Source organism: Haliotis rubra, unplaced genomic scaffold, assembly GCF_003918875.1.
Source record: "Haliotis rubra isolate DU_JTF1 unplaced genomic scaffold, ASM391887v1 Scf1109, whole genome shotgun sequence".
Taxonomy (NCBI): domain Eukaryota; kingdom Metazoa; phylum Mollusca; class Gastropoda; order Lepetellida; family Haliotidae; genus Haliotis; species Haliotis rubra.
Genome location: NW_025765014.1, coordinates 141449 through 163960, shown reverse-complemented (window position 1 = coordinate 163960; position 22512 = coordinate 141449). Strand labels below are relative to the sequence as shown.

Here is a 22512-nt window from a genome sequence, read left to right as displayed (position 1 = left end):
CGTTTCCACGGAGTGAAGGTCATCAAGCACCTGCTCCTTTTCCCGAACAATGTCCTGCAGCGATTGCTGAGACGCGTTACACGTCTTTTCCTTCTCCGCTGTAACACACATACACAGACATATGTAACACACACATATATAACACACATACACATAGACATATACATGATGCATACCCACATAAATAAATGATACAAATACCCACATATATAACATACATACACACTCACACACATATATATATATAACACATACACACACTCACTCACACACATATATAGCACGCAAACATACACACATATACCACACTTACATACACACATATATATGTGTAACACATAGAGAGTCAGCTATATTCCAGCTACATCATAGTAAATCATCTTGAAGTAGAAGGAGAACCAGACATGATGCAGGGTGAACTCGGATTTCAGCTCACGATCATAGTCTCTGGCATGTCCAAGGGATGCAACTCTAGACAACAAATTATGGAGCCTTAGATAATTGAGCCCCCATTATCAAAGTCTATCATAATTAACCCTCCAACTTACCTTGCAGCTGAGAAATTGTCTTCTCGAATTCAGACACAATTGCTCTGTAAAAGAATAAAGCAAGCTTACAATCACCAAAAACTATCCCATGTTCTGTAGATCATTTCACACTTTTCCTGATAGCCAGAGTAATGGGGTCTAGACTGATAAACTACTATAAAGATAACAGTAGTATCTTGTATGATTGTGTCACCTTGTATCCTTGTATCATTGTATCACCTTGTAGCTCTGTGTCACCTCGTGTCACCTCGTATCACAGAGTCAACTTGTATCATGACATGTTATGATCCCTGTCTCTACTAGCAGTGGATGTTCGCCTGTGTTATTGTGTTAAGTCACATGCAGTCAACAATATTGCTGTTAGCAGCACAGCTGCAACATGATAATTACACTGGGGCTGGCAAAGTATTTCAAATGTTTCACAATGTTGAAGTATGTACATCAAATTTTGAAGGACAACTCAAACCTGCAAGTCTTGCATAACACAAGAACATATCACCCAAACCCCAAAGTGTGACACCAAGAGACCATCCAATCTTACGCCAAACAAGGACAAACCACCCAATCCTCAAGTCAAACACCAAATGTTTGGATCTATTCAACTCCCTTATCTCAGACAGACAAAGGAAGTTTGTTCAGTTTCAGTGTTGCACCACTTACTTCATCTCCTCACTGGTCTGCTTGAGCCCACGGTTGTTCTCCTCAACGTAGCCCATCTTCTTCTCACGGCGGCAAGCTTCTTGCTCCACTCCTTCTCCTTCTGTAGCAGCTGTGCCTGGAAATTCAGCTCCAGGTCCTGCTTCATCTTGTTCCAGTCTGTCTGCGAGTACTTCAGCACCTGCACAACAAACCTCAGTTACCTCCCTTGATCACTCTGCTGAACACGTAGTTACCTCCCTTGTCCAATCTCCTGAACACTCCATGACAATTCCTCCTATGATACACTCAATTACCTCCCTTCACCCACAACTTAATGTTAAGTCTCTAATACTGTCTTCAGCTGGTCCAGTCATGCACTGCCTTCAAGTGCCCTACCTTGTTCCCTGTAAACACCTGTCAGAACAAGTCCTTCCAACAGAATATTCACATTCAACACTAATGCTGACACTAGGCCATGTTTGTCAGTACAAACTACAAACAACAACCATGTTCTGCACAATCTGTTGGCATTGTCAAATTACATGAATTAGTTCATGACAAGTAGTGAGTGAGTGAGTATGATTTTATGTCGCTTTCAGCAATATTCCAGCAACATCACGGCGGACACCAGAAATGGGCTTCACACATTGTACCCATGTGGGGAATCGAACCCGGGTCTTCGGCGTGACGAGCGAACACTTTAACCACTAGGCTACCCCACCACCCTCATGACAAGTGAATGGAAGCTCAGGGATGATGATTATAATCACGACACATCATTTATGACAAACATGTTGACTTGTAGTGAATAATGAAACCAGTTGTCAGTCAGTTACAAATATCTCCCCAAGCAAGGACTTTCTGATGCACTAATACATGCGGTACTTGGTAGACCTTCATGAACACCAGCATCAACACTTTCTGCTGACTAATTTAATCCTCACTACAATGTCACATTCAGCTCACATCCTATCTAACATACATACATTTACTGACACCATACGATGGTAGATTACCTGTACTATCCATTCAGAGTTAGGGTCAATCATAACAAGAATCAAGGCAATCATTTGTATATAATAACTGCATGTGAATGTCTAATGAAGCAAATGAAGGAGTGCAATACAAAATATATCTTGCATTATTTGTAAAATTCTCGTACTACTTTCCATAACCCATGACGTGTCAAGACGTGTCTGTACATTGAGGAATTGAGGAAGTGTTAACCGATGACAGTGTCAAGACGTGTCTGTACATTGAGGAATTGAGGAAGTGTTAACTGATGGCAGTGTCAAGACGTGTCTGCACATTGAGAAAGTTAAACCGATAGACTTGAGTTACTTTCCTCAAGCCTGAAGAACAACATACTTCAAATATATCCTAGATGTAAACTCTATTTAAATTTTTCATCTGAACTATTCCATGCTAAATACTTGTCATAAAAGCATTTGCTTTCAAATATCAATGATGTACAGTAGTACAGTGTTTATACATGTCATACACACATGTTTCTATGTCATATACCTCCAGTGTTATTATGTCACACACACCAGTCTTTATGTGTTATACACACCAGTGTATAAAAATCTGATGTGAGATGACACATGTCCCACATGATACTACTCCTAATGTTATATCCAACACTTTGATAAAACCAGTAAAGAAGAACAATGTTTGCTTAAAGTTTACAACAATGCTGCATAAACTGAAGCTGCTGTATGCAAGCTGATCATGTTAAGAATATTGCAAAATAAATCACAATAATTTGAGAATCATCAACAAACACTGACTTCGAGGAATCTACATGGGCAACAGACAGCTGAGTCTGAAATAATGCAAAAACAAACATCCTCCATTCCCATGCATTCTAATCTAAACCAAACAAAGCATAAGAAAAAATATTTTCAACAAATATTGAGCAAGCAAATGCATAGCATAAACTGTTTGAAATGAAATGCATAATGTGAAAAATAAAGATGCTTGCATCAAACAGATGCAGGCCTTAAACTGTTGTTTTAATATTCATCATCCACTGAGGAACAGTGGACCAAACATCAGATGAACAGTTTGGGTTAGCTTACATAACACAAGGCAGCATTGTCCCATTAAGAACTTGCTACAACAGTGTATTTACTCTACACAAATATAAAACCAACAATATTCATATGGAAGTGTGTGCTTCATCCAAAAGACAAATGTCCTGAAAGGGAAGAGGAAAAACAAAAAGCTGAAATGAATTAGTGGGTTGCAGCTGCTAGGGATGGGGAGGACGGAGTGGGGCTACTTGCATGACACACCCACCTAGCTACAGGTCACACCCACCTAGCTACAGGTCACACCCATTGTGCTACATCATTCTCAGATCAAGGTGAAGGGAGACATACAAATTCACTGGCTTCGAGAAATGTCGGTTGTTTTGTGCTGTTGGATATTCCAGCTCACTCACAGTGGGTATACTAGAGTGAGCATACCAAGATTACCTTTAAGAAAAGACTCTAAACCAAGGAAACAAAAATCTGTTTGAATCAATTAAGCTTTAATTAATCCCAACATGTGATGCAAAGTACCATTGGTGATATATTTCTGTTATACTGAACAGTACTGGCATGTTACTAGTATATTAATAGCATAACTATCACTGGTGTAGTTCTGACATACTACTTGTGTATCACCAGTGTATTACTGGTACATTACTGGTACATTACTGGTACATACCTTGTACATTACTGGTACATTACTGGTATATCATTGGTACATTACTGGTATATCATTGGTACATTACTGGTACATACACTGGCATATTACTGTTCATACCTTGTACATTACTGGTATATCATTGGTACATTACTGGTATATCATTGGTACATTACTGGTACATACACTGGCATATTACTGTTCATACCTTGTACATTACTGGTATATCATTGGTACATTACTGACTGGTATGTTACTGATATGTTACTGGTCTGTAACTGTCTGGTATATTACTTGTATATTACTGGTATATTAGTAGTATTAGAAGATTTGTATCCTTCAATGCGGACACTTCATGAACTATCCTCCAACTTAATCTTTGAACTTTAGCCCAAAACATGTTCTTAATATTAGTGAAAGCAATTAAATCACAAATCCATTTTCTTTGCACACGTCAAGCAGCACCATGTTATAATACAGTTACCCACAAAAATACAACGAATATATTTTAACTGTACAATGCATTTACCTTGCCAAGCTGACATAAAATGCCACCAGTCATCAAGATGAAATATGAATTTCAAAACCCTGTTAAAACCAATCAACAAATGGTAAACAGGTTTTTGTGTGTAAGCCAGTGTATCTGTAGTGCCTGGGTGCTTGCCTCCTTCCGGGTACCCGCCCCCACACTACCACCTAGACACAGGGACAACATCGGCAGTGACGGTGGCGCCATCAACAACAACCACAACACAACACAAAGGAAGTGAAACATCCGCATTACCTGTACACTCTCAGTTTTGCCCTTAAAGCCGGTGGGGAAACAAAAGAGATAGGTTAGTTTATGTAGTTCCTGACTCATGTCTGGTGATGTAGAAGCATTTCTCATCCAGAAATAAAAAATCAATGTTCTCAACCATTTTAAAACAGTATTAGCCATTTATATTAACTAGTCTTAATTTTGTGAATTTGATTTACTGTCATTTGCTTCAAGTCTGCATCACCAGACACTCATTATAGGGAATTCAACATAAGTCTTCATCACTTGAGACAACCATGATGGCATGTTACATCCTGTTTATTCTTATAAAAGTTTTTTTATGATTTTCAATTATTGTGTGAACCTCAAAAGACTTATGTCACATATTCCCCATGTGTAATTCAACACAAAAACGTAGGCACCAAAATAAAACCTGTTAAGAAAAAATAATACAACGGTCTATGAACAGGGTCTGACGATTTTGTTACTTGTCTTCCTAGTAATTAAATGATGTCTGGTCAAAAGCACGTAAAGCAGGATTTTGTTACTTTCATCATTATCATTTACACATCAGTCAGCATTATTCTTTGTCAGTGGATTAATGTTTTAAGCATCCAGAGGACTAAAAATAATAATAATCATGATAATATCATGTTTTAAGAAACTTATTCAGGGATATTCTATAGGTTGACTAGTGAGTTGCCCCATCATGCAACAACAGGCAAGATCAAGTATACATGTATATAATTCATGTGGAAATAATTACATTCATTCAAGAGGGCTAATGTAGATGCTTGTATAGGGTGTATAGAGATTTGGTTGTATGGTGGTAAGCAAGACACAAGACCTTTATATCAGACTGTGGGACAGACATCAGGCTCATTCTTTACAAACAATAATTCTCTGTCCAAAATATTTATGAATTATTTGCACAAATGTAAAATAATGAGTGAGGTGGAACTGTAAAAGCCCAATTTTAAAAAAATAACAAGATCAAAGATATGTACTTAACTTTACAACCAAGCATCTGCATGCATGCATGTTACCCCAAAACGTTTAAGCAGAAAAATAAAGCAAATCTTCCAAGATTTATAGCAGAAAAGTTCACTTTAATTAATGACAAAGCTTATCAGTATTACAAAAACTAGGAGGATTTTAGGTGGAGTACAAATCTGTCACATGACTGTCATGTGACCGACACATGTGACTGTTAGCTCACCTGCACCAGCTGGACCACCGCCTCCTTGGTGGAGTCCCCCATGGACTGGTTCATGTCCGCTAACCCGCTATCGCTCTGTGGATGGAGAACAACACAACCTGCTTAATCCAGATAACACCATGTTAAGGGACACAATCACTGTTAACAAATTTCAAACAATATGGAAGGTGAGTTTACAGGACATCCGGGGCCTGGAGTCACAGAGTTTCAATATACCCAACTGTACTTTGTTCAGACATGGTACAAATCTCAATGAATGAGTGAGTAAGTATGGTTTTACGCCACTATTAGCAATATTCCAGCAATATCACGGCGGGGGACACCAGAAATGGGCTTCACACATTGTGCCCATGTGGGGAATCAAACTCGGGTCATCTGCGTGACGAATGCTTTAACCACAAGGCTACCCCACCGCCCCAACAAATCTCAGTAACAACTTGAGTGAGTTTGGTTTCATGTCAGCTTAATGTGGGAGAAAAGTCTCAAATGTTTAACACATTGGTGAAGCACTAGTATGGGGGAGAAATCAAAGATCGTAATCATGGTAAATCCTGAGTCAAATCCACAATCATCAGTTTAAAGTGCAGCCAAGGGACGCAACTCTTAACAGCAAATTGCAGCTCTTCAGGCTGGGCCAGCCGTGCCTCCTGATATAGAAACTGTACTTGATCAAACGCATGACAATGAGACACTTGCTAAATTAAAGAGCTGTCTTCTATTAACCTTGGAATTACAGAGAAATGGTGTCATACAAAAAGCATTGACATTGCATTCCAAAATCATCTCAATCATAGCTGTCTGACTACACATACACAGAAAGTGTTACTAGTGTGTGAGTGGTTATCAGCAATCTTGGAAGGTTCAACTTAAAAACATTGATATTGTGTGTATAAAAGTGGTGTGTTGGTATTGAGTATTTGACAACCAAACTCTGGGTGGACTCTGCACTTCATATTCATTACACAAGATCTCGATTACACTGTAACAGTTTGATTACACGATAACATCTCGATTACACGATAACATCTTGATTACACTGTAACACTGATGATCAGTGGGTACAGAGATGTGTGTATGATTTCAGGACTTGGACCCTGCAGTGTGATGACACAGAGGAGGGGCTTGACCTCTGTGATCCAGGTGGAACAGGTTTTATCTTCCTGCTGCAGATGCACCGAACTGTGCTTCATGCTCTGCAGCTTGAACCTGACAGACAGGCGATGCTGACAGCCGTGTCCTGGTTATAACTGAGTCTAGACAAACCAGAGGTCGACTGCATGAGCTACAATCCATGTCACTGGGTTATGATGACACATACACACAGATGCACACAACTGCATACACACACAATTCCCCACACCTGCACACTCATGCACAGATGCCCATGCACACACATGCACGCGTGCCTGCACACACACGTCAGATTGGGTTTCATCACCATCAATGCTCTCCTCAAACTCCTGACTTGTGAGATGACACATACTCTTCACAAGGAATCTGTATTAGTTCAAGCCTTAAAAAAACAGTTATTCCATTGATAAAAGGCATATTGATTAGTGTCCACACATTCCTACAGAGGTTAAAGGGTTAATCATGTCCAGATGCCACAACGCAAACAACGGGAACAATCACACGGCTAACTCTACAAACTAAACAAGCTGTTTTGGATGAGCCAGGCAACATGGATGGACTGTCCCAGGTCACAGAAGCTGATGGCAGCGGTTCACACATGATGGGCGGCCATGCTGCGGTACTAGGCATGCTGGGTAACCCTTACGCACATCGTGATCAAGATTCATTTGTGTGTCCCCGCTGTGCGGCATCAAACCGCCTGCATCTGCTTCATAAGCTTGGCACCATGGGAAGGCGTCTAGCGAATCTTGGGACAATCCTGGGTTCGAGTCCTCTATCTCCGTGTAGTTGTGGATCTGCTCCACCCATGAGTCACCCATGGCAACGGGGAGAGAGGAGGAGGATGCATCATGGAACTGAAGCTCAGGCACTCTCGTCCCAAAACCAAACTGGAGGGGCCCAATCAGTGAAAATGAACATTTGTCTCAGGTGCATCCTTATCCCAAGAAATCTTGGCAATCACAATGAAGGCTAAAGACATAGAGATTTACATATGGCTCAGAAACTCATGCTGAAACTACTGTCATTTTTTCCACTCCAAAACTCAAATATTTACTTGAATATTACATGGTATGGGAAACATGAAAATTTCCCAAATATGAAATGATAAAAAAAGACATTCCTTAAGAAAATACTTGATACAATTTTAGTTTATGAATTAATTAACCAAATTCTTGGACATCCTTGATCAGCCATTAAACCTCTGATTCTTAGCCCAATATATGAAAGTTAGTACCAACAGGACAACTTGCAAGTTGACATAAGCACAAGAGATGGTATACAGGGCTGGGGTACAGAGTGGTCTTCCCTTGCTCACCTTCCCTGGACTACACTTGAGGATGTTGTCTACATTGTTGATGTGAGTCGTCTCCCCTGACGCTCCGTCCAACTGATCTGCCAACACACGGGCGGCAGGGTGTTTCTTCACTTGTCTGTTGCCAGTCTTCCCTGATGCAGGGGGTGTATTCAAGGACATAAGATCATCCTCACTGGAAAGGAAAAATCATTCATTAGAACTGTGTATGACTCTTTAGTCTTCTCTAAAAAATGTCTGAACAGTTACAGATTTAGGGGACTAGCATCTGGAAACTTGGCTGTGTCAGTAAGTGTGAATCAAATCTTTTCAATTAGACACTTTGGGCTGGGCTGATGATGGTGAATGCCTTAGTCAACACACCAACCCACTGCTCCTCAAAAGAGATAGTGACCAGTGAAGATCCAGGTTAGAATTATTCTTCAGTAACCCGTGCTTGTCGTAAGAAGCGACTAACAAGATTGGGTGGTAAGACTCGCTGACTTGGTTGACACATGTCATCATGGATTGTCTGACTCAATTATTTACAGACTGCCACAATATCGTTGGAATATTGCTGAGAGATAGCTATCAACTTTTGGAAGTGCTTGGACTTAATCTGATATAGGGATTATTGATTTGAAGACATTAACAAGGATTATAGCAGAGAATATTTCCCTGTCAACACACAGAGAAAACAGACTCCTTGACATCATCTCCAGTATGCGGTATTTGTATTGTGTGTAACTGTATGACATATAAGTAATTTTCAAACCTTTGAAAGGCATTTAGAAGTGGAATGCATAAGAAAAGCAAGATTTATGGATGTCAACTTCTTTGTTGTGAATAACACAACGTTTCAGAGTGTATGCTTGCTCCTTCAGTTCAAATATTCAAAACCACCAGTTAAATGAAGTGCTTGATTGGACAAAAGGTAAATTGGTCCGGAGTATATTCCTTGGTAAATGAGTACGTGATACTGCCATTCATCTCCAATGCCTTTCAGTGATGAAATATTAACATTGTACATATTCAATCACATCTAATCTGACTTCACATGATTAGATGATTTGTTCTAAGCAGCACTAATCAGTGTCCATAAACCATCACACTCCAGACATAATCATGCACAGTAACCATAAGTACCCATGTTGGCAATCATGAATAGTCGACACTTTAACCACACTTTAACCACAAGGCTGCCCGGACAGTGTTCATCAAACATCACACTCCAGACATAATCATACACAGTAACCGTAAGTACCCATGTTGGCAATCATGAATAGTCAACACTTTAACCACAAGGCTGCCCGACAGTGTTCATCAAACATCACACTCCAGACATAATCATACACAGTAACCGTAAGTACCCATGTTGGCAATCATGAATAGTCAACACTTTAACCACAAGGCTGCCCCGACAGTGTTCATCAAACATCACACTCCAGACATATCATACACAGTAACCATAAGTACCCATGTTGGCAATCATGAATAGTCAACACTTTAACCACAAGGCAATACTTTAACCCGACAGTGTTCATCAAACCACACTCCAGACAGACATATCATACACAGTAACCATAAGTACCCATGTTGGCAATCATGAATAGTCAACACTTTAACCACAAGGCTGCCCGGACAGTGTTCCTCAAACATCACACTCCAGACATAATCATGCACACAGTAACCGTAAGTACCCATGTTGGCAATCATGAATAGTCGACACTTTAACCACAAGGCTGCCCCGACAGTGTCCATAAACCATCACACTCCAGACATATCATACACAGTAACCATAAGTACCCATGTTGGCAATCATGAATAGTCAACACTTTAACCACAAGGCTGCCCGACAGTGTTCATCAAACATCACCTCAGACATATCATACACAACCATAACCCATGTTGGCAATCATGAATACCCATGTTGGCAATCATCAATGAATGCTGCCCCGACAGTGTTCATCAAACCCGTAAGTACATGTTGGCAATTTAACCTTTAACAAGGCTGCCCGACAGTGTTCATCAAACATCACACTCCAGACATATCATACACAGTAACCGTAAGTACCCATGTTGGCAATCATGAATAGTCAACATTTAACCACAAGGCTGCCCCTTTAACCACAGTGTTCATCAAACATCACACTCCAGACATATCATGCACAGTAACCATAAGTACCCATGTTGGCAATCATGAATAGTCAACACTTTAACCACAAGGCTGCCCCGACAGTGTTCATCAAACATCACACTCCAGACATATCATACACAGTAACCATAAGTACCCATGTTGGCAATCATGAATAGTCAACACTTTAACCACAAGGCTGCCCCGACAGTGTTCATCAAACATCACACTCCAGACATATCATACACAGTAACCATAAGTACCCATGTTGGCAATCATGAATAGTCAACACTTTAACCACAAGGCTGCCCCGACAGTGTTCATCAAACATCACACTCCAGACATATCATACACAGTAACCGTAAGTACCCATGTTGGCAATCATGAATAGTCAAATTTAGTCACACACTTTAACCTCCAGACAAGGCTGCCCGACAGTGTCCATAAACCATCACACTCCAGACATATCATATATCACAGTAACCATAAGTACCCATGTTGGCAATCATGAATAGTCGACACTTTAACCACAAGGCTGCCAGGACAGTGTTCATCAAACACTAACATACCACAAAACCATTCAAAATGAAAAAAATTCCATAACTTCTTTGAGAGGCATTTAGCAGTTGGGAAGTAAGGAAGGATAACAATATATGGATGAACAACGTCTTTATTGCCGAAACACTGAAACGTCGCTCTCACAGCAATAAAGAAGTTGTTCATCCATATATTGTTATCCTTCCTTACTGCTCCATGCCTGAAGATATATATAGAAGTAGTGTGATCTGACATATTGTTGTGAACAATACGTGAAGTAATATTCACAACACATAAACATCACATAGATCTTGGGTTCAGTTTTACCAAATAACAGTAGTATGTCTGCTCGTCCCTGAACCATATTATTTTCCCTTCTGCCCAGCCCACAATGTGATCTTACAGCCCTGGATGAAACAAGTTTGGATTTTTCACAGATTCATATCCAGTCTCACAGGGATTCCTTTTCAACTTAAACATAGTTTCTTGTTTCTATGAAAATAACTTATTTTCTGAGACAAGTTTGTCTAACATAACACCATCCCTACATTTTACCTGATGAGAATCGTGATGGTGGACATCGTGACAACTCCTGTTGTTGGATTCGCCATTGTTAGAGTTACTACAACAGTCCGGCAGTGTGGTCAGCGTGGTCAGTGTGCCGGTGACATACGTGTGTGTGTGACCCAGTGGTCGCACAGTGGTCATGTGACAGCCAGAGGAGCTGGACTTACGTAACCAATAGCTTCATAAATACTGACTGTTGATGCAGTAAATGTTGGATAACTTAGATATTACCATCCACATGGTCACACACACATATGTAATAATCAGAGAGGACCGGCTATCTCATGTGTTTCATCTTATCCTGTTAAATGTCGTTTCTTTGCAATGCATATTTTCAAATCAGAGGGATCAAGAAACAGCATATCACTATTCCCACCAAATAGTACATTAGAAACTGTTTGTTTTCATATAGTATTGACTATAAACAAAGAAAGGGAGGGTAAACATGTCTTCATTGCAGCCACTATAAACTCGGCCAAACAAACAATCATTTTACAGAAGTACCGAATTGGCAATAGTTCAGCATTTACTTCAAAATAAAATATAAGTTTTCAAGTTGTCACTAATTAATCCTGCGTTACAACTACATGGTTGCCGACAAAGATAATTTAATCTTAGTTCAGTATGGGTATACTTGTACATGTAATTAGTGATTTGACATGTTCTATTGTCAGTGTGTGCAGTAGTTGAGACAACCATGTGATACAACAATGTATATGAGAGTGACACAGTTGGTCCAGTTCTAGTTGTAGGTAACTGTGTCAGCTCTACAATCTGGCATGCTGTCTAAACCGATTATTTCTTCAGTCCCGATGAGTGCCGGTTTAGACAGCTTCCACTGTATTGTGGCTAAAGACTAATCTTTAATCTCTGAAAGATAAGTAATTGATATTCTGTAAAATTCTTATATGATATCTAATTAAACAACAGAACAGAACCAAGAAGTTCACTTCATCAAATGAAACAAATCTTCATATCCCAAATACATGTAAGGAATATAGGAACTGTCTGGATATTCTGGGTCTGATTAGAAGGTATTCTGATATAACAGCAAGCTGGCCTGACTAAGTGGGCAGTCCTGGCTGTCTACCTTGACCAGTCAGTGACCAGTCGAGCACAGACCTGGAGGTCCAGCTGAGGCAGTGGACCATTACAGAGTGGACATGACTGAGGGCCTGATTACATCACTAATGTCCATCACAGACACACTGGCCAGCTGAGAAGATGAACCCATACCAAGATTCCTGAGTTACTAGTAACATGTTAACTGATTATGAGTGAGTGAGTTGTAGGGCTGCAACGATTCAACCAGACCTTGATTCGATCCAAGTTTCGATATTGGACCCTCGAATCAATCATTTTCGATTCAATTCTTCATACATGTAAAAACATCAGATTTCATTTAACTCTCCAATTCAGCTTTTAGAGCATGAAATCCATCGTCAACTTAGCGTTGTCTGCTAACAACAATTCTCATTGGATAATTTGCTTGGCGTCCACCAATCACGTTTTGCCCTATTTTAACACTTGAAACTGCTCCAGTTGGAGTCAAAATTACATTCTGGCTGTGTGGAAATAATTTAAATAGGTATTCAAATATTGATTCGAAATAGTGATAATGGTTATCGAAAATCGAAACTAAGGTGTCAGATTCGATTTTCGATGAATCGTTGCAGCTACTAATGAGCTGGGTTTAGAACCTTTGAATCGTCTCCCAGTTATACATCACATCATGTCAGCTAAGAATGGAGTGTTGCAGGTCTTAGACCAGCATGAACCAGGCTTCAACCCTGTGATCACTGGTTTCTGGTGTCTCCAAGGGACACAACTCTCCCCTGCGAACAATGATGCCTCAGACCACAAGGCAAAAAACCCACACGCACACATGCACCTTTCATTAGTGTGAGGGTGATCTGATACTGAGATTCTGATGTCAGTTGGAAGGTGATTGGACATGGAGACACACCTAATTCACTTGAGCTGATGTTAGGTGATCTCATACAGGGACACTATTACTTTCATACTATGATTAATGGGTCATTAATGTAATGACTGATGCTGGCATTTTACTTACTGAAAAACTATTATATTTCTTACAGTTCACTTTATCAGTTTATTTAAACTGGCATGACCATTAAACTACTTCATATACACAATGACATTCCAGACATCTGCCAACTAAACAGCAAAAAACAAAATGACACATCTTAATAGAAACAAACCTTTCACTCCTTAAGAAACAAGGATTGTTTTTTCACAATCAGCACCACCATTACAAACTATGCTCTTTACACTAGCTACATATGATTGGCCAGGCCAATGTGTCAGAGGAGTGAACTAGACACGCAGAACTGACACAAGTAGCAATAATGGATTTCTTCTCAACACTCAACAAGCTCAATTAATCTGCTCCTCACAAGGTCATTTCAATATTGTCATATCTCCGGCCTGATAGAAACTCTCAGCTTCAGATGCAAGGAGAGGAAGAACTGTACACCCCGGTCAGTCAGCATAACCCACACATCAGTGGATCTGACTTCAGATGCAATATTAGGAGAGGTCAAGAACTGTACTGGCGAGGTAGTATCAGTCAGGATATGGTCCCCAGTCAGGATATGCTAGACATGTCAGGATATACTAGACAACAGGATATACTAGACACTGGACATCAGTCAGGATATACTATACTAGACAACAGGATATACTAGACATATCAGTCAGGATATACAGTCAGGATATACTAGACACTTCAGTCAGGATATAGAGGATATACTAGACATATCAGTCAGACATATACTAGACACATCAGTCAGGATATACTAGACATATCAGTCAGGATATACTAGACATATCAGTCAGGATATACTAGACATATCAGTCAGGATATACTATCAGTCAGGATATACTAGACATATCAGTCAGGATATACTAGACACATCAGTCAGGATATACTAGACATATCAGTCAGGATATGCTAGACATATCAGTCAGGATATACTAGACATATCAGTCAGGATATACTAGACATATCAGTCAGGATATACTAGACATATCAGTCAGGATATGCTAGACATATCAGTCAGGATATACTAGACATATCAGTCAGGATATACTAGACACATCAGTCAGGATATACTGATATCAGGATATACAGACATATCTATCAGTCAGGATATACTAGACACAGTCAGGATATCATCAGTCAGGATATACTCAGGATATATCATATCAGGATATACTAGACATATCAGTCAGGATATACTAGACATATCAGTCAGGATATACTAGACAGACATATCTAGACATATCAGTCAGGATATACTAGACATATCAGTCAGGATATACTAGACATATCAGTCAGGATATGCTAGACATATCAGTCAGGATATACTAGACATATCAGTCAGGATATACTAGACATATCAGTCAGGATATACTCGACACATCAGTCAGGATATACTCGACACATCAGTCAGGATATACTCGACACATCAGTCAGGATATACCAGACATATCAGTCAGGATATACTCGACACATCAGTCAGGATATACCAGACATATCAGTCAGGATATACTCGACACATCAGTCACATACTTTAGACACATTCTAGTTTCAGCAATACAAGCACTGAACATGAGATTGCCTTTACCTAAAATATTATATGTTGTAAGGGTCACAGAAATAAAGTTTATTTTTGAAAATATATTATCTTCAAACTAACATCAAACAAAAGTCACAATTCTCCTAAATAGCTGAGGCAATACAGACTTGCCTCATGTTTCTATACTTGAGAAGGAATAAATGTTTTCAGCATATTCTCAGTGGTCTGGTAGAGATATGAGAGTGTTCCAGTCACTAGAGTAATACATCACATACGTGCAGCTGTTGACACACAATAGGGTGCACCAAACTCTATCAATTCATTCATTAATCATGCTCATTTTGTATCGATTTTCAAAGCATAATGTGTCCCCAACCACAGTGACAACTATTACGGCTGGCATAACCATAACACCACATAAATCTGATTGGAATCTGGGGACCACCTCAAGTTCAACATTCAACATCAGGATCATGACAATGACCCGAGACTTTCATGCCTAATATGACTCTCTGTACGTGTCATACACTATCTTACTATCATCATGACAATGACCCGAGACTCATCATGCCTCTCTGTACGTGTCATACAATATGACTCTCTGTACGTGTCATACACTATATTACCATCCCCAACCAAAACAAGAAAAGTAAAGAAGAGCAAGAATTCATTTCTTGGCTTGGAACTACAGGCAATCGATCATCGAGCACTGGATTAAGTGGAGCAACAGCACAACTGACATCTTCCTCTACACTGAGATAGGCTGGCCTGCCTCTGTAGACCGACAATTGTTTACCCTTCTCAGTTCAGCTCTCACAGATCAATTCACTGTAAACACAAGGTAGTGGGGGAGCAGAACCTAATTATATTTAGTGGATATGTCAGTTTTATAACCAGGATGGTGGACTGTGCTGTTGATGAAACACTACAACATATCAGATGGCATAAAACTCAGTACCTCCTGCATATTGTCTGAGTCATCAGCACCAACAGGGGTGGAAATAACTTTAAAATTGCTAGTGTACTCCGGTACAGTGGCACATGTAAAATCACTTGCCCTAATAATTTTTCCATTATACAGACCGTTTTCTTGTTGATTTTTAAAAATAAACAACATAATTAACATTGGAATATCAACTGGACACCGGTACAGGTGTGATATACAAATTTGCTTGCCAGACAGAAAAAAACACTGGACTTGGGCGTCGGGCAATGGGTTATTTCCACCCCTGACCAACAGGAACCTCTGCACCCTGTCAAGGTGAACACAACATGGCTCTGCTTTAAACCATTATCAGGTCCTGAGAGTAAGTGAGTAAGTACAGTCATCCCTTGCAATAACGCTCTTCGCGTTACCGCGGATTCGGTTAAACTGCGGGGTAATCTGTGGCTCCCATGTATATTGTATTTGCTTTTAGAAATACTCCAGAAAATAAGATGGCCAATGACAAGGGAAACTTCACACACAGTGTACCTATGTGGAAATAGAACCTGTTTTCAGAGTGATGACAAAGACTTAACCACTTGGCTACCAGAACCCTACCATGTCATCATGTCAGGTATCATAGAAGTGAATGTTGAGACCTCTACATTCCTCCTCCGAGATCATCATTATACACAATCAGATCTCCACACACCCAGGGAGTATGCCAGATAAAGGTAAGAAAGGTGTAGTCAAAACATTCACAGATAAACACAGAGACCTGGTGTAACAACAGTCCATCCTGGCATCTAGTCTGGACATGTACCACCAGCACATGATACATGATACATACATGATACGCATCTAGACTGATGTGTCTAGTACCGAAGCACTACATTTCTCTCCAAGACCTGTACCAAGTCTAGGCATCAACAAAACACTGGATATCACTACAAGACCAGCATCAAGTCTAGATACATACCATCAAAACCCATCACTACAGACCTGATCAAGTCTAGGTCATGCCATCAACAAAACACTGGATATCACTACAAACCTGCATCAAGTCTAGGTACATACCATCAACAAACATATTCACTCCAAGACCTGTACCAAGTCTAGGGTACATACCATCAACAAAACACATCACTACAAGATATCACTACAAGACCAGCATCAAGTCTAGATACATACCATCAACAAAACATATCACTCCAAGACCAGATATCACTCAACAAAACACTGATATCCAGACCAGCATCAAGTCTAGGTACATACCATCAACAAAACACATATCACTACAAGGATATCACATACCATCAACAAAACACAGGATATCACTACAAGACCTGCATCAAGTCTAGGTACATACCATCAACAAAACACAGGATATCACTACAAGACCAGCATCAAGTCTAGGTACATACCATCAACAAAACACAGGATATCACTACAAGACATCAACAAACATACCATCAAGAAAACAGGGGATATCACTACAAGACCAGCATCAAGTCTAGGTACATACCATCAACAAAACACAGGATATCACTACAAGACCAGCATCAAGTCTAGGTACATACCATCAACAAAACACAGGATATCACTACAAGACCAGAATCAAGTCTAGGTACATACCATCAAGTCTAGGTACATACCATCAACAAAACACAGGATATCACTACAAGACCAGCATCAAGTCTAGGTACATACCATCAACAAAACACAGGATATCACTACAAGACCAGCATCAAGTCTAGGTACATACCATCAACAAAACACAGGATATCACTACAAGACCAGCATCAAGTCTAGAGCAGTTCCATTACACAATCAGTAATTTGTTCACACCATGGATTGTCAGAGGCATGTATTTCACCAGGAGACGGTATTCCAGCACATACTTGTGTCAGCTGATCTGCTAGTTCCTCATACCTCCAGTACCAGCAGCACAGACATGCCAGCTGAGGAACCAGGCTGAGCGGCTGGGCCATCTCGTCTGTATCTGGCGCGTGTCTGTGAGGGCATCTGCTGCTTGTGAATGAGGGAACTGCATGGCAATCATTAAATGAATCACACATCCTTGTTGAAACCCTGCATAAATTCTCCTTCCATTCCCTACCTATACCCTCATTTGTCTGGAATACATAATGACTTAACGAGCAATGAAATATGACTTGTGATACTGTTTACTAAATCCAGAAATATTTGACACACCTAGAACTGGGTAAATATGTCATTAGTCACCTACACACTCATGTTGCTGGTAACAATAATTAATGTACAATCTGGTCATGAGTAACCTGTATAATCTTTTTGTTAGTAGCCTGATAATTTTGTTAGTAAGTTGATAATCTTGTCATAGTAATTTATATTATCTGGTCCATGGTAACTTTTTATAATCTTGCTGATGGAAAAAGTTGGCAACTTGTTCAATCGTGTCCTTAATAATGTTATGATCTTGTCCTAAGTCACTGTTTTAAGTAACACTTATAGTCTGTAGTACAAGCTATTAAATCTTGCAACAATTCCCTCAGCTTTCTGCTAACAATAATTACAATAACAGCCAAGAGTTCCCCCCATGTTAATGAAGCCTCGTCCCGAGAGACACCTTGATGTGCCAGCCATTCACCAGTCTGACAGATGAAGTGGGCAGTAGCTAAACTCTGTAATGTGTTGAAGCCACACTGTCTTAATCACTGCACCTAACCAGCTTCACACAGTGGTTGACACCTAAGCAGCTTCACACTGTGGTCGACATCTAACCAGCTTCACACTGTGACCGACACCTAACCAGCTTCACACAGTGGTTGACACCTAACAAGCTTCACACAGTGGTTGACACCTAACCAGCTTCACACTGTGGTCGACAAACCAGCTTCACACTGTGGTCGACACCTAACCAGCTTCACACTGTGGTTCACACCTAACAAGGTTCACACAGTACTGGACACCTAACCAGCTTCACACTGTGGTCGACACCTAACCAGCTTCACACTGTGGTCAACACCTAACCAGCTTCACACTGTGGTTGACACCTAACCAGCTTCACACTGTGGTCAACACCTAACCAGCTTCACACTGTGGTCGACACCTAACCAGCTTCACACTGTGGTTGACACCTAACCAGCTTCACACAGTGGTCAACACCTAACCAGCTTCACACTGTGGTGCGACACGAGGCCAGCTTCACACCCGTGTAACCAGCTTCACACTGTGGTTGACACCTAACCAGCTTCACACTGTGGTTGACACCTAACCAGCTTCACACTGTGGTTGACACCTAACCAGCTTCACACTGTGGTTGACACCTAACCAGCTTCACACTGTGGTCGACATCTAACCAGCTTCACACACAGCAGCTTCACACTGTGGTCGACACCTAACCAGCTTCACACTGTGGTTGACACCTAACCAGCTTCACACAGTGGTTGACACCTAACCAGCTTCACACTGTGGTCGACACCTAGCCAGCTTCACACTGTGGTCAACACCTAACCAGCTTCACACTGTGGTCGACACCTAACCAGCTTCACACTGTGGTGGACACCTAACCAGCTTCACACTGTGGTCGACACCTAACCAGCTTCACACTGTGTGGCTCCATTACACCTAACCAGCTTCACACTGTGGTCGACACCTAACCAGCTTCACACTGTGGTTGACACCTAACCAGCTTCACACTGTGGTTGACACCTAACCAGCTTCACACTGTGGTTGACACCTAACCAGCTTCACACTGTGGTTGACACCTAACCAGCTTCACACTGTGGTTGACACCTAACAAGGTTCACACAGTACTGGACACCTGATCAGCTTCAAAGTTTAGGGGTGGTTGGGTAGCCCAGAGGTTAAAGCATTCGCTTGTCACGCCGAACACCCAGGTTTGATTCCCTACATGGGTACAATGTGATAGGTCCATTTCTGGTGTCCCGTGCTGTGATATTGCTGGAATATTGCTAAAAGCGGCGTAAAACCATACTCGTGCTACTCTGTATGGAGAATTGAATAGATTGAATATTGTTCTAAAAGGCACTCACTCACTCACACATTTCTGGACACCTGACCAGGTTACACAGAGCTGGACACCTGACCCAGACAATAGTCCTGGAGGAATTTAGACATTGATGACGGTGACTAGACAGTCTTGTGTATCCATTCTGAGAGATGGTTAGTGAGACAAATTAGGGCTGATCCTCATGAACCGTGGAGTGTTTACAACACTCTGTCCTTCATTTCTTATGGCCTTAACTTCCTGGAATGTCCCTCACCTAAAGAAACAATGCACCTTTTGTTTGTGTAACACAATCATACCAACATCAAATGATGAACAACAGAAACACGTGAAACACTGGACTTTCTAATTCAACAAAAACAGAACAAATGTCATGGTGACCTGAACCATTTGCATCATGGTGACCACTGCCATTATTTTCATCACTGTGCCACCCAGGTACTCTATTGTTGCACAATGTTTCATGTCAGTGTTTCGGTATATCCATATTTGTCATTCTTGTTGTAGCAACATCAACATACAGTCAGCCAGCTGCTGTACCATAAAACAAACTTCATCCAGGACCTGTTGTCAGCAATGATCCATCTGCACCATGCTGCCTGTATCTTACTGAATCTAGACCAGGAAGAACCAGTGAGTGAGAGCATGAGCATCAATCCATTGTCAGTCTCATGACAAGCAGTCAAGACCAGGGACAGAGATGTATACATGCATATTAGACTGTCACCCACTTATTCATGTTACAGGTATCCTAGGGTCTACTAAAATTTCAAACATTTTCAGTGTACTCCAATATGTATTTACTAATAGATTTTCTCCGTTAATTTCTACCTCTTCAAGGTACAAAGTTTGACCACCTAACCACTTGAGTTGCCTCCTAAGACATGAACCACAGAGTGCTGCTGACAAATATATTCAGTAACCTCAAGACTTCAATGTAGGTAGGGGCTTGTTGGGGTTTATCTATAAATGAGTCACAGGGGGTCCAATTGATTAATTCTTGGGTCCAAGAATTGAACATGGGGGGCTCGAAATTTCAGCCCATGGAACACTTCATTTGATGTCCATGACAGTTATAATGGCACATGCTCAGCAGTGTGTTATACATGTAACACTATTTGATTGACGTCACTTAATGAAATACAGATCATACAATCTGTGACATTATGGATATAATTAATGACTCAAACATCTATACTTTTCTGCAGAGTCTCAGCTAAAAATATTTGCATGCAAATCTCAATTCATAATTCATAATAATCCATCCACAATATTTAGGTTCCAGTTAAACCCTGAGTATGTACTGACAGTAAAGCTGTACACTGTGGGGACCCAAGTATTGATGTTGCCAGTGATGGGGAGGCTGTAAGATACAACTGACACCACAGTCTGAGGGAGACTGACATTTACAACTACTGGGGCAAGTCGACTCGGTTTCATAATGAGAAACACAAAGATGTATTTGTTTAATGACTCACAGAATATTTAAATGGACTGCTCAATCAGACACACACACGTTTCAGATTGACTTATTGGGCATGCATAATCTAAAGTCTCTACTATTATGCAGAGAAGAGTTCTCTCCCTTATGAAGTTGATTATTACTGAATTCAATATAAAAATTAATGACTTGTCAATTACACAGAAATCAGGTTGAGGAGATAATTTACACAGAGAAGTCTTAGGCCATGTAAATAGTAATGTCCAACTGCTAGAACAGTAGCTGTCCAGTGCAATATATTACACCCTCATTAATCATACACTGTCAGCAGAAATCATGGCTATTTGGCAATCTAGCAGGCTCAACTAGTAGTCAGTGATCAAAGGGTCATTAAAATTCCATGCCTGTGACCTGCACCTTCCTACATGTAAATCTGCCCAGAGAGCCGATTTGATGACATGCCTCTCTGCTAGCCATTAATACTGGAGGGTCATTAAAATTCCATGGTGCAAACCATCAACTCCTCCACATGGATCAGACACTCAGACCCCAGCTGGCCATTGTGGGTTGAAAGAGCCATTACAAATTCCTGGAAGTAAACAATAGGCACCAGTTTTACATATTAATAGACAGCCTTAGACGCTGACCAGCGACAGCTCACAATGCAGCAGTTAGATACCAGGCGTCTCACTACATCAACAAACAGTCAAGTCCTACACATTACACATCACTATAACACAGATGATCATCACACAACACATCAATACCTGGACCCCGTCGCATTGTTTATGCCGATATATTCCTGGCAACATTCCACCGTATTCACCAACACCTACATTGTGAACAACGGACATCTATACCACAGTACATCCATTCACATCATAGCAGTCCATCAGGCGACTATAATAAGATCCATTCAGCACAGTAGACACACGGTGGTGTGGAGTACCCAACCTGGATGTCAGTCAGCCATGCATAAAGCTCCTCTACTCTGTTACCCCCTGGGTGT

General features: G+C 40.6%; 1 protein-coding gene across 2 annotated transcripts in view; it reads right to left on the bottom strand.

Moving 5' to 3' along the window:
- The window catches only part of LOC124287609 (nucleolar and coiled-body phosphoprotein 1-like), a 74543-nt gene continuing 52031 nt past the window's right edge, over positions 1-22512 (bottom strand). Inside the window, exons 8-13 of one of the 2 annotated variants that reach the window (XM_046724109.1) lie at positions 8310-8481; positions 5861-5935; positions 4666-4686; positions 1209-1386; positions 549-592; positions 1-98 (exon numbers count right to left, since the gene is read on the bottom strand). In XM_046724109.1, the coding sequence (XP_046580065.1) occupies positions 1210-1386; positions 4666-4686; positions 5861-5935; positions 8310-8481 (445 nt within the window). In that variant the 3' untranslated portion in view covers positions 1-98; positions 549-592; position 1209. Of the gene's footprint in view, positions 99-543; positions 593-1208; positions 1387-4665; positions 4687-5860; positions 5936-8309; positions 8482-22512 lie in introns of those variants that run through there. The other variant, XM_046724119.1, reaches the window with a different exon arrangement.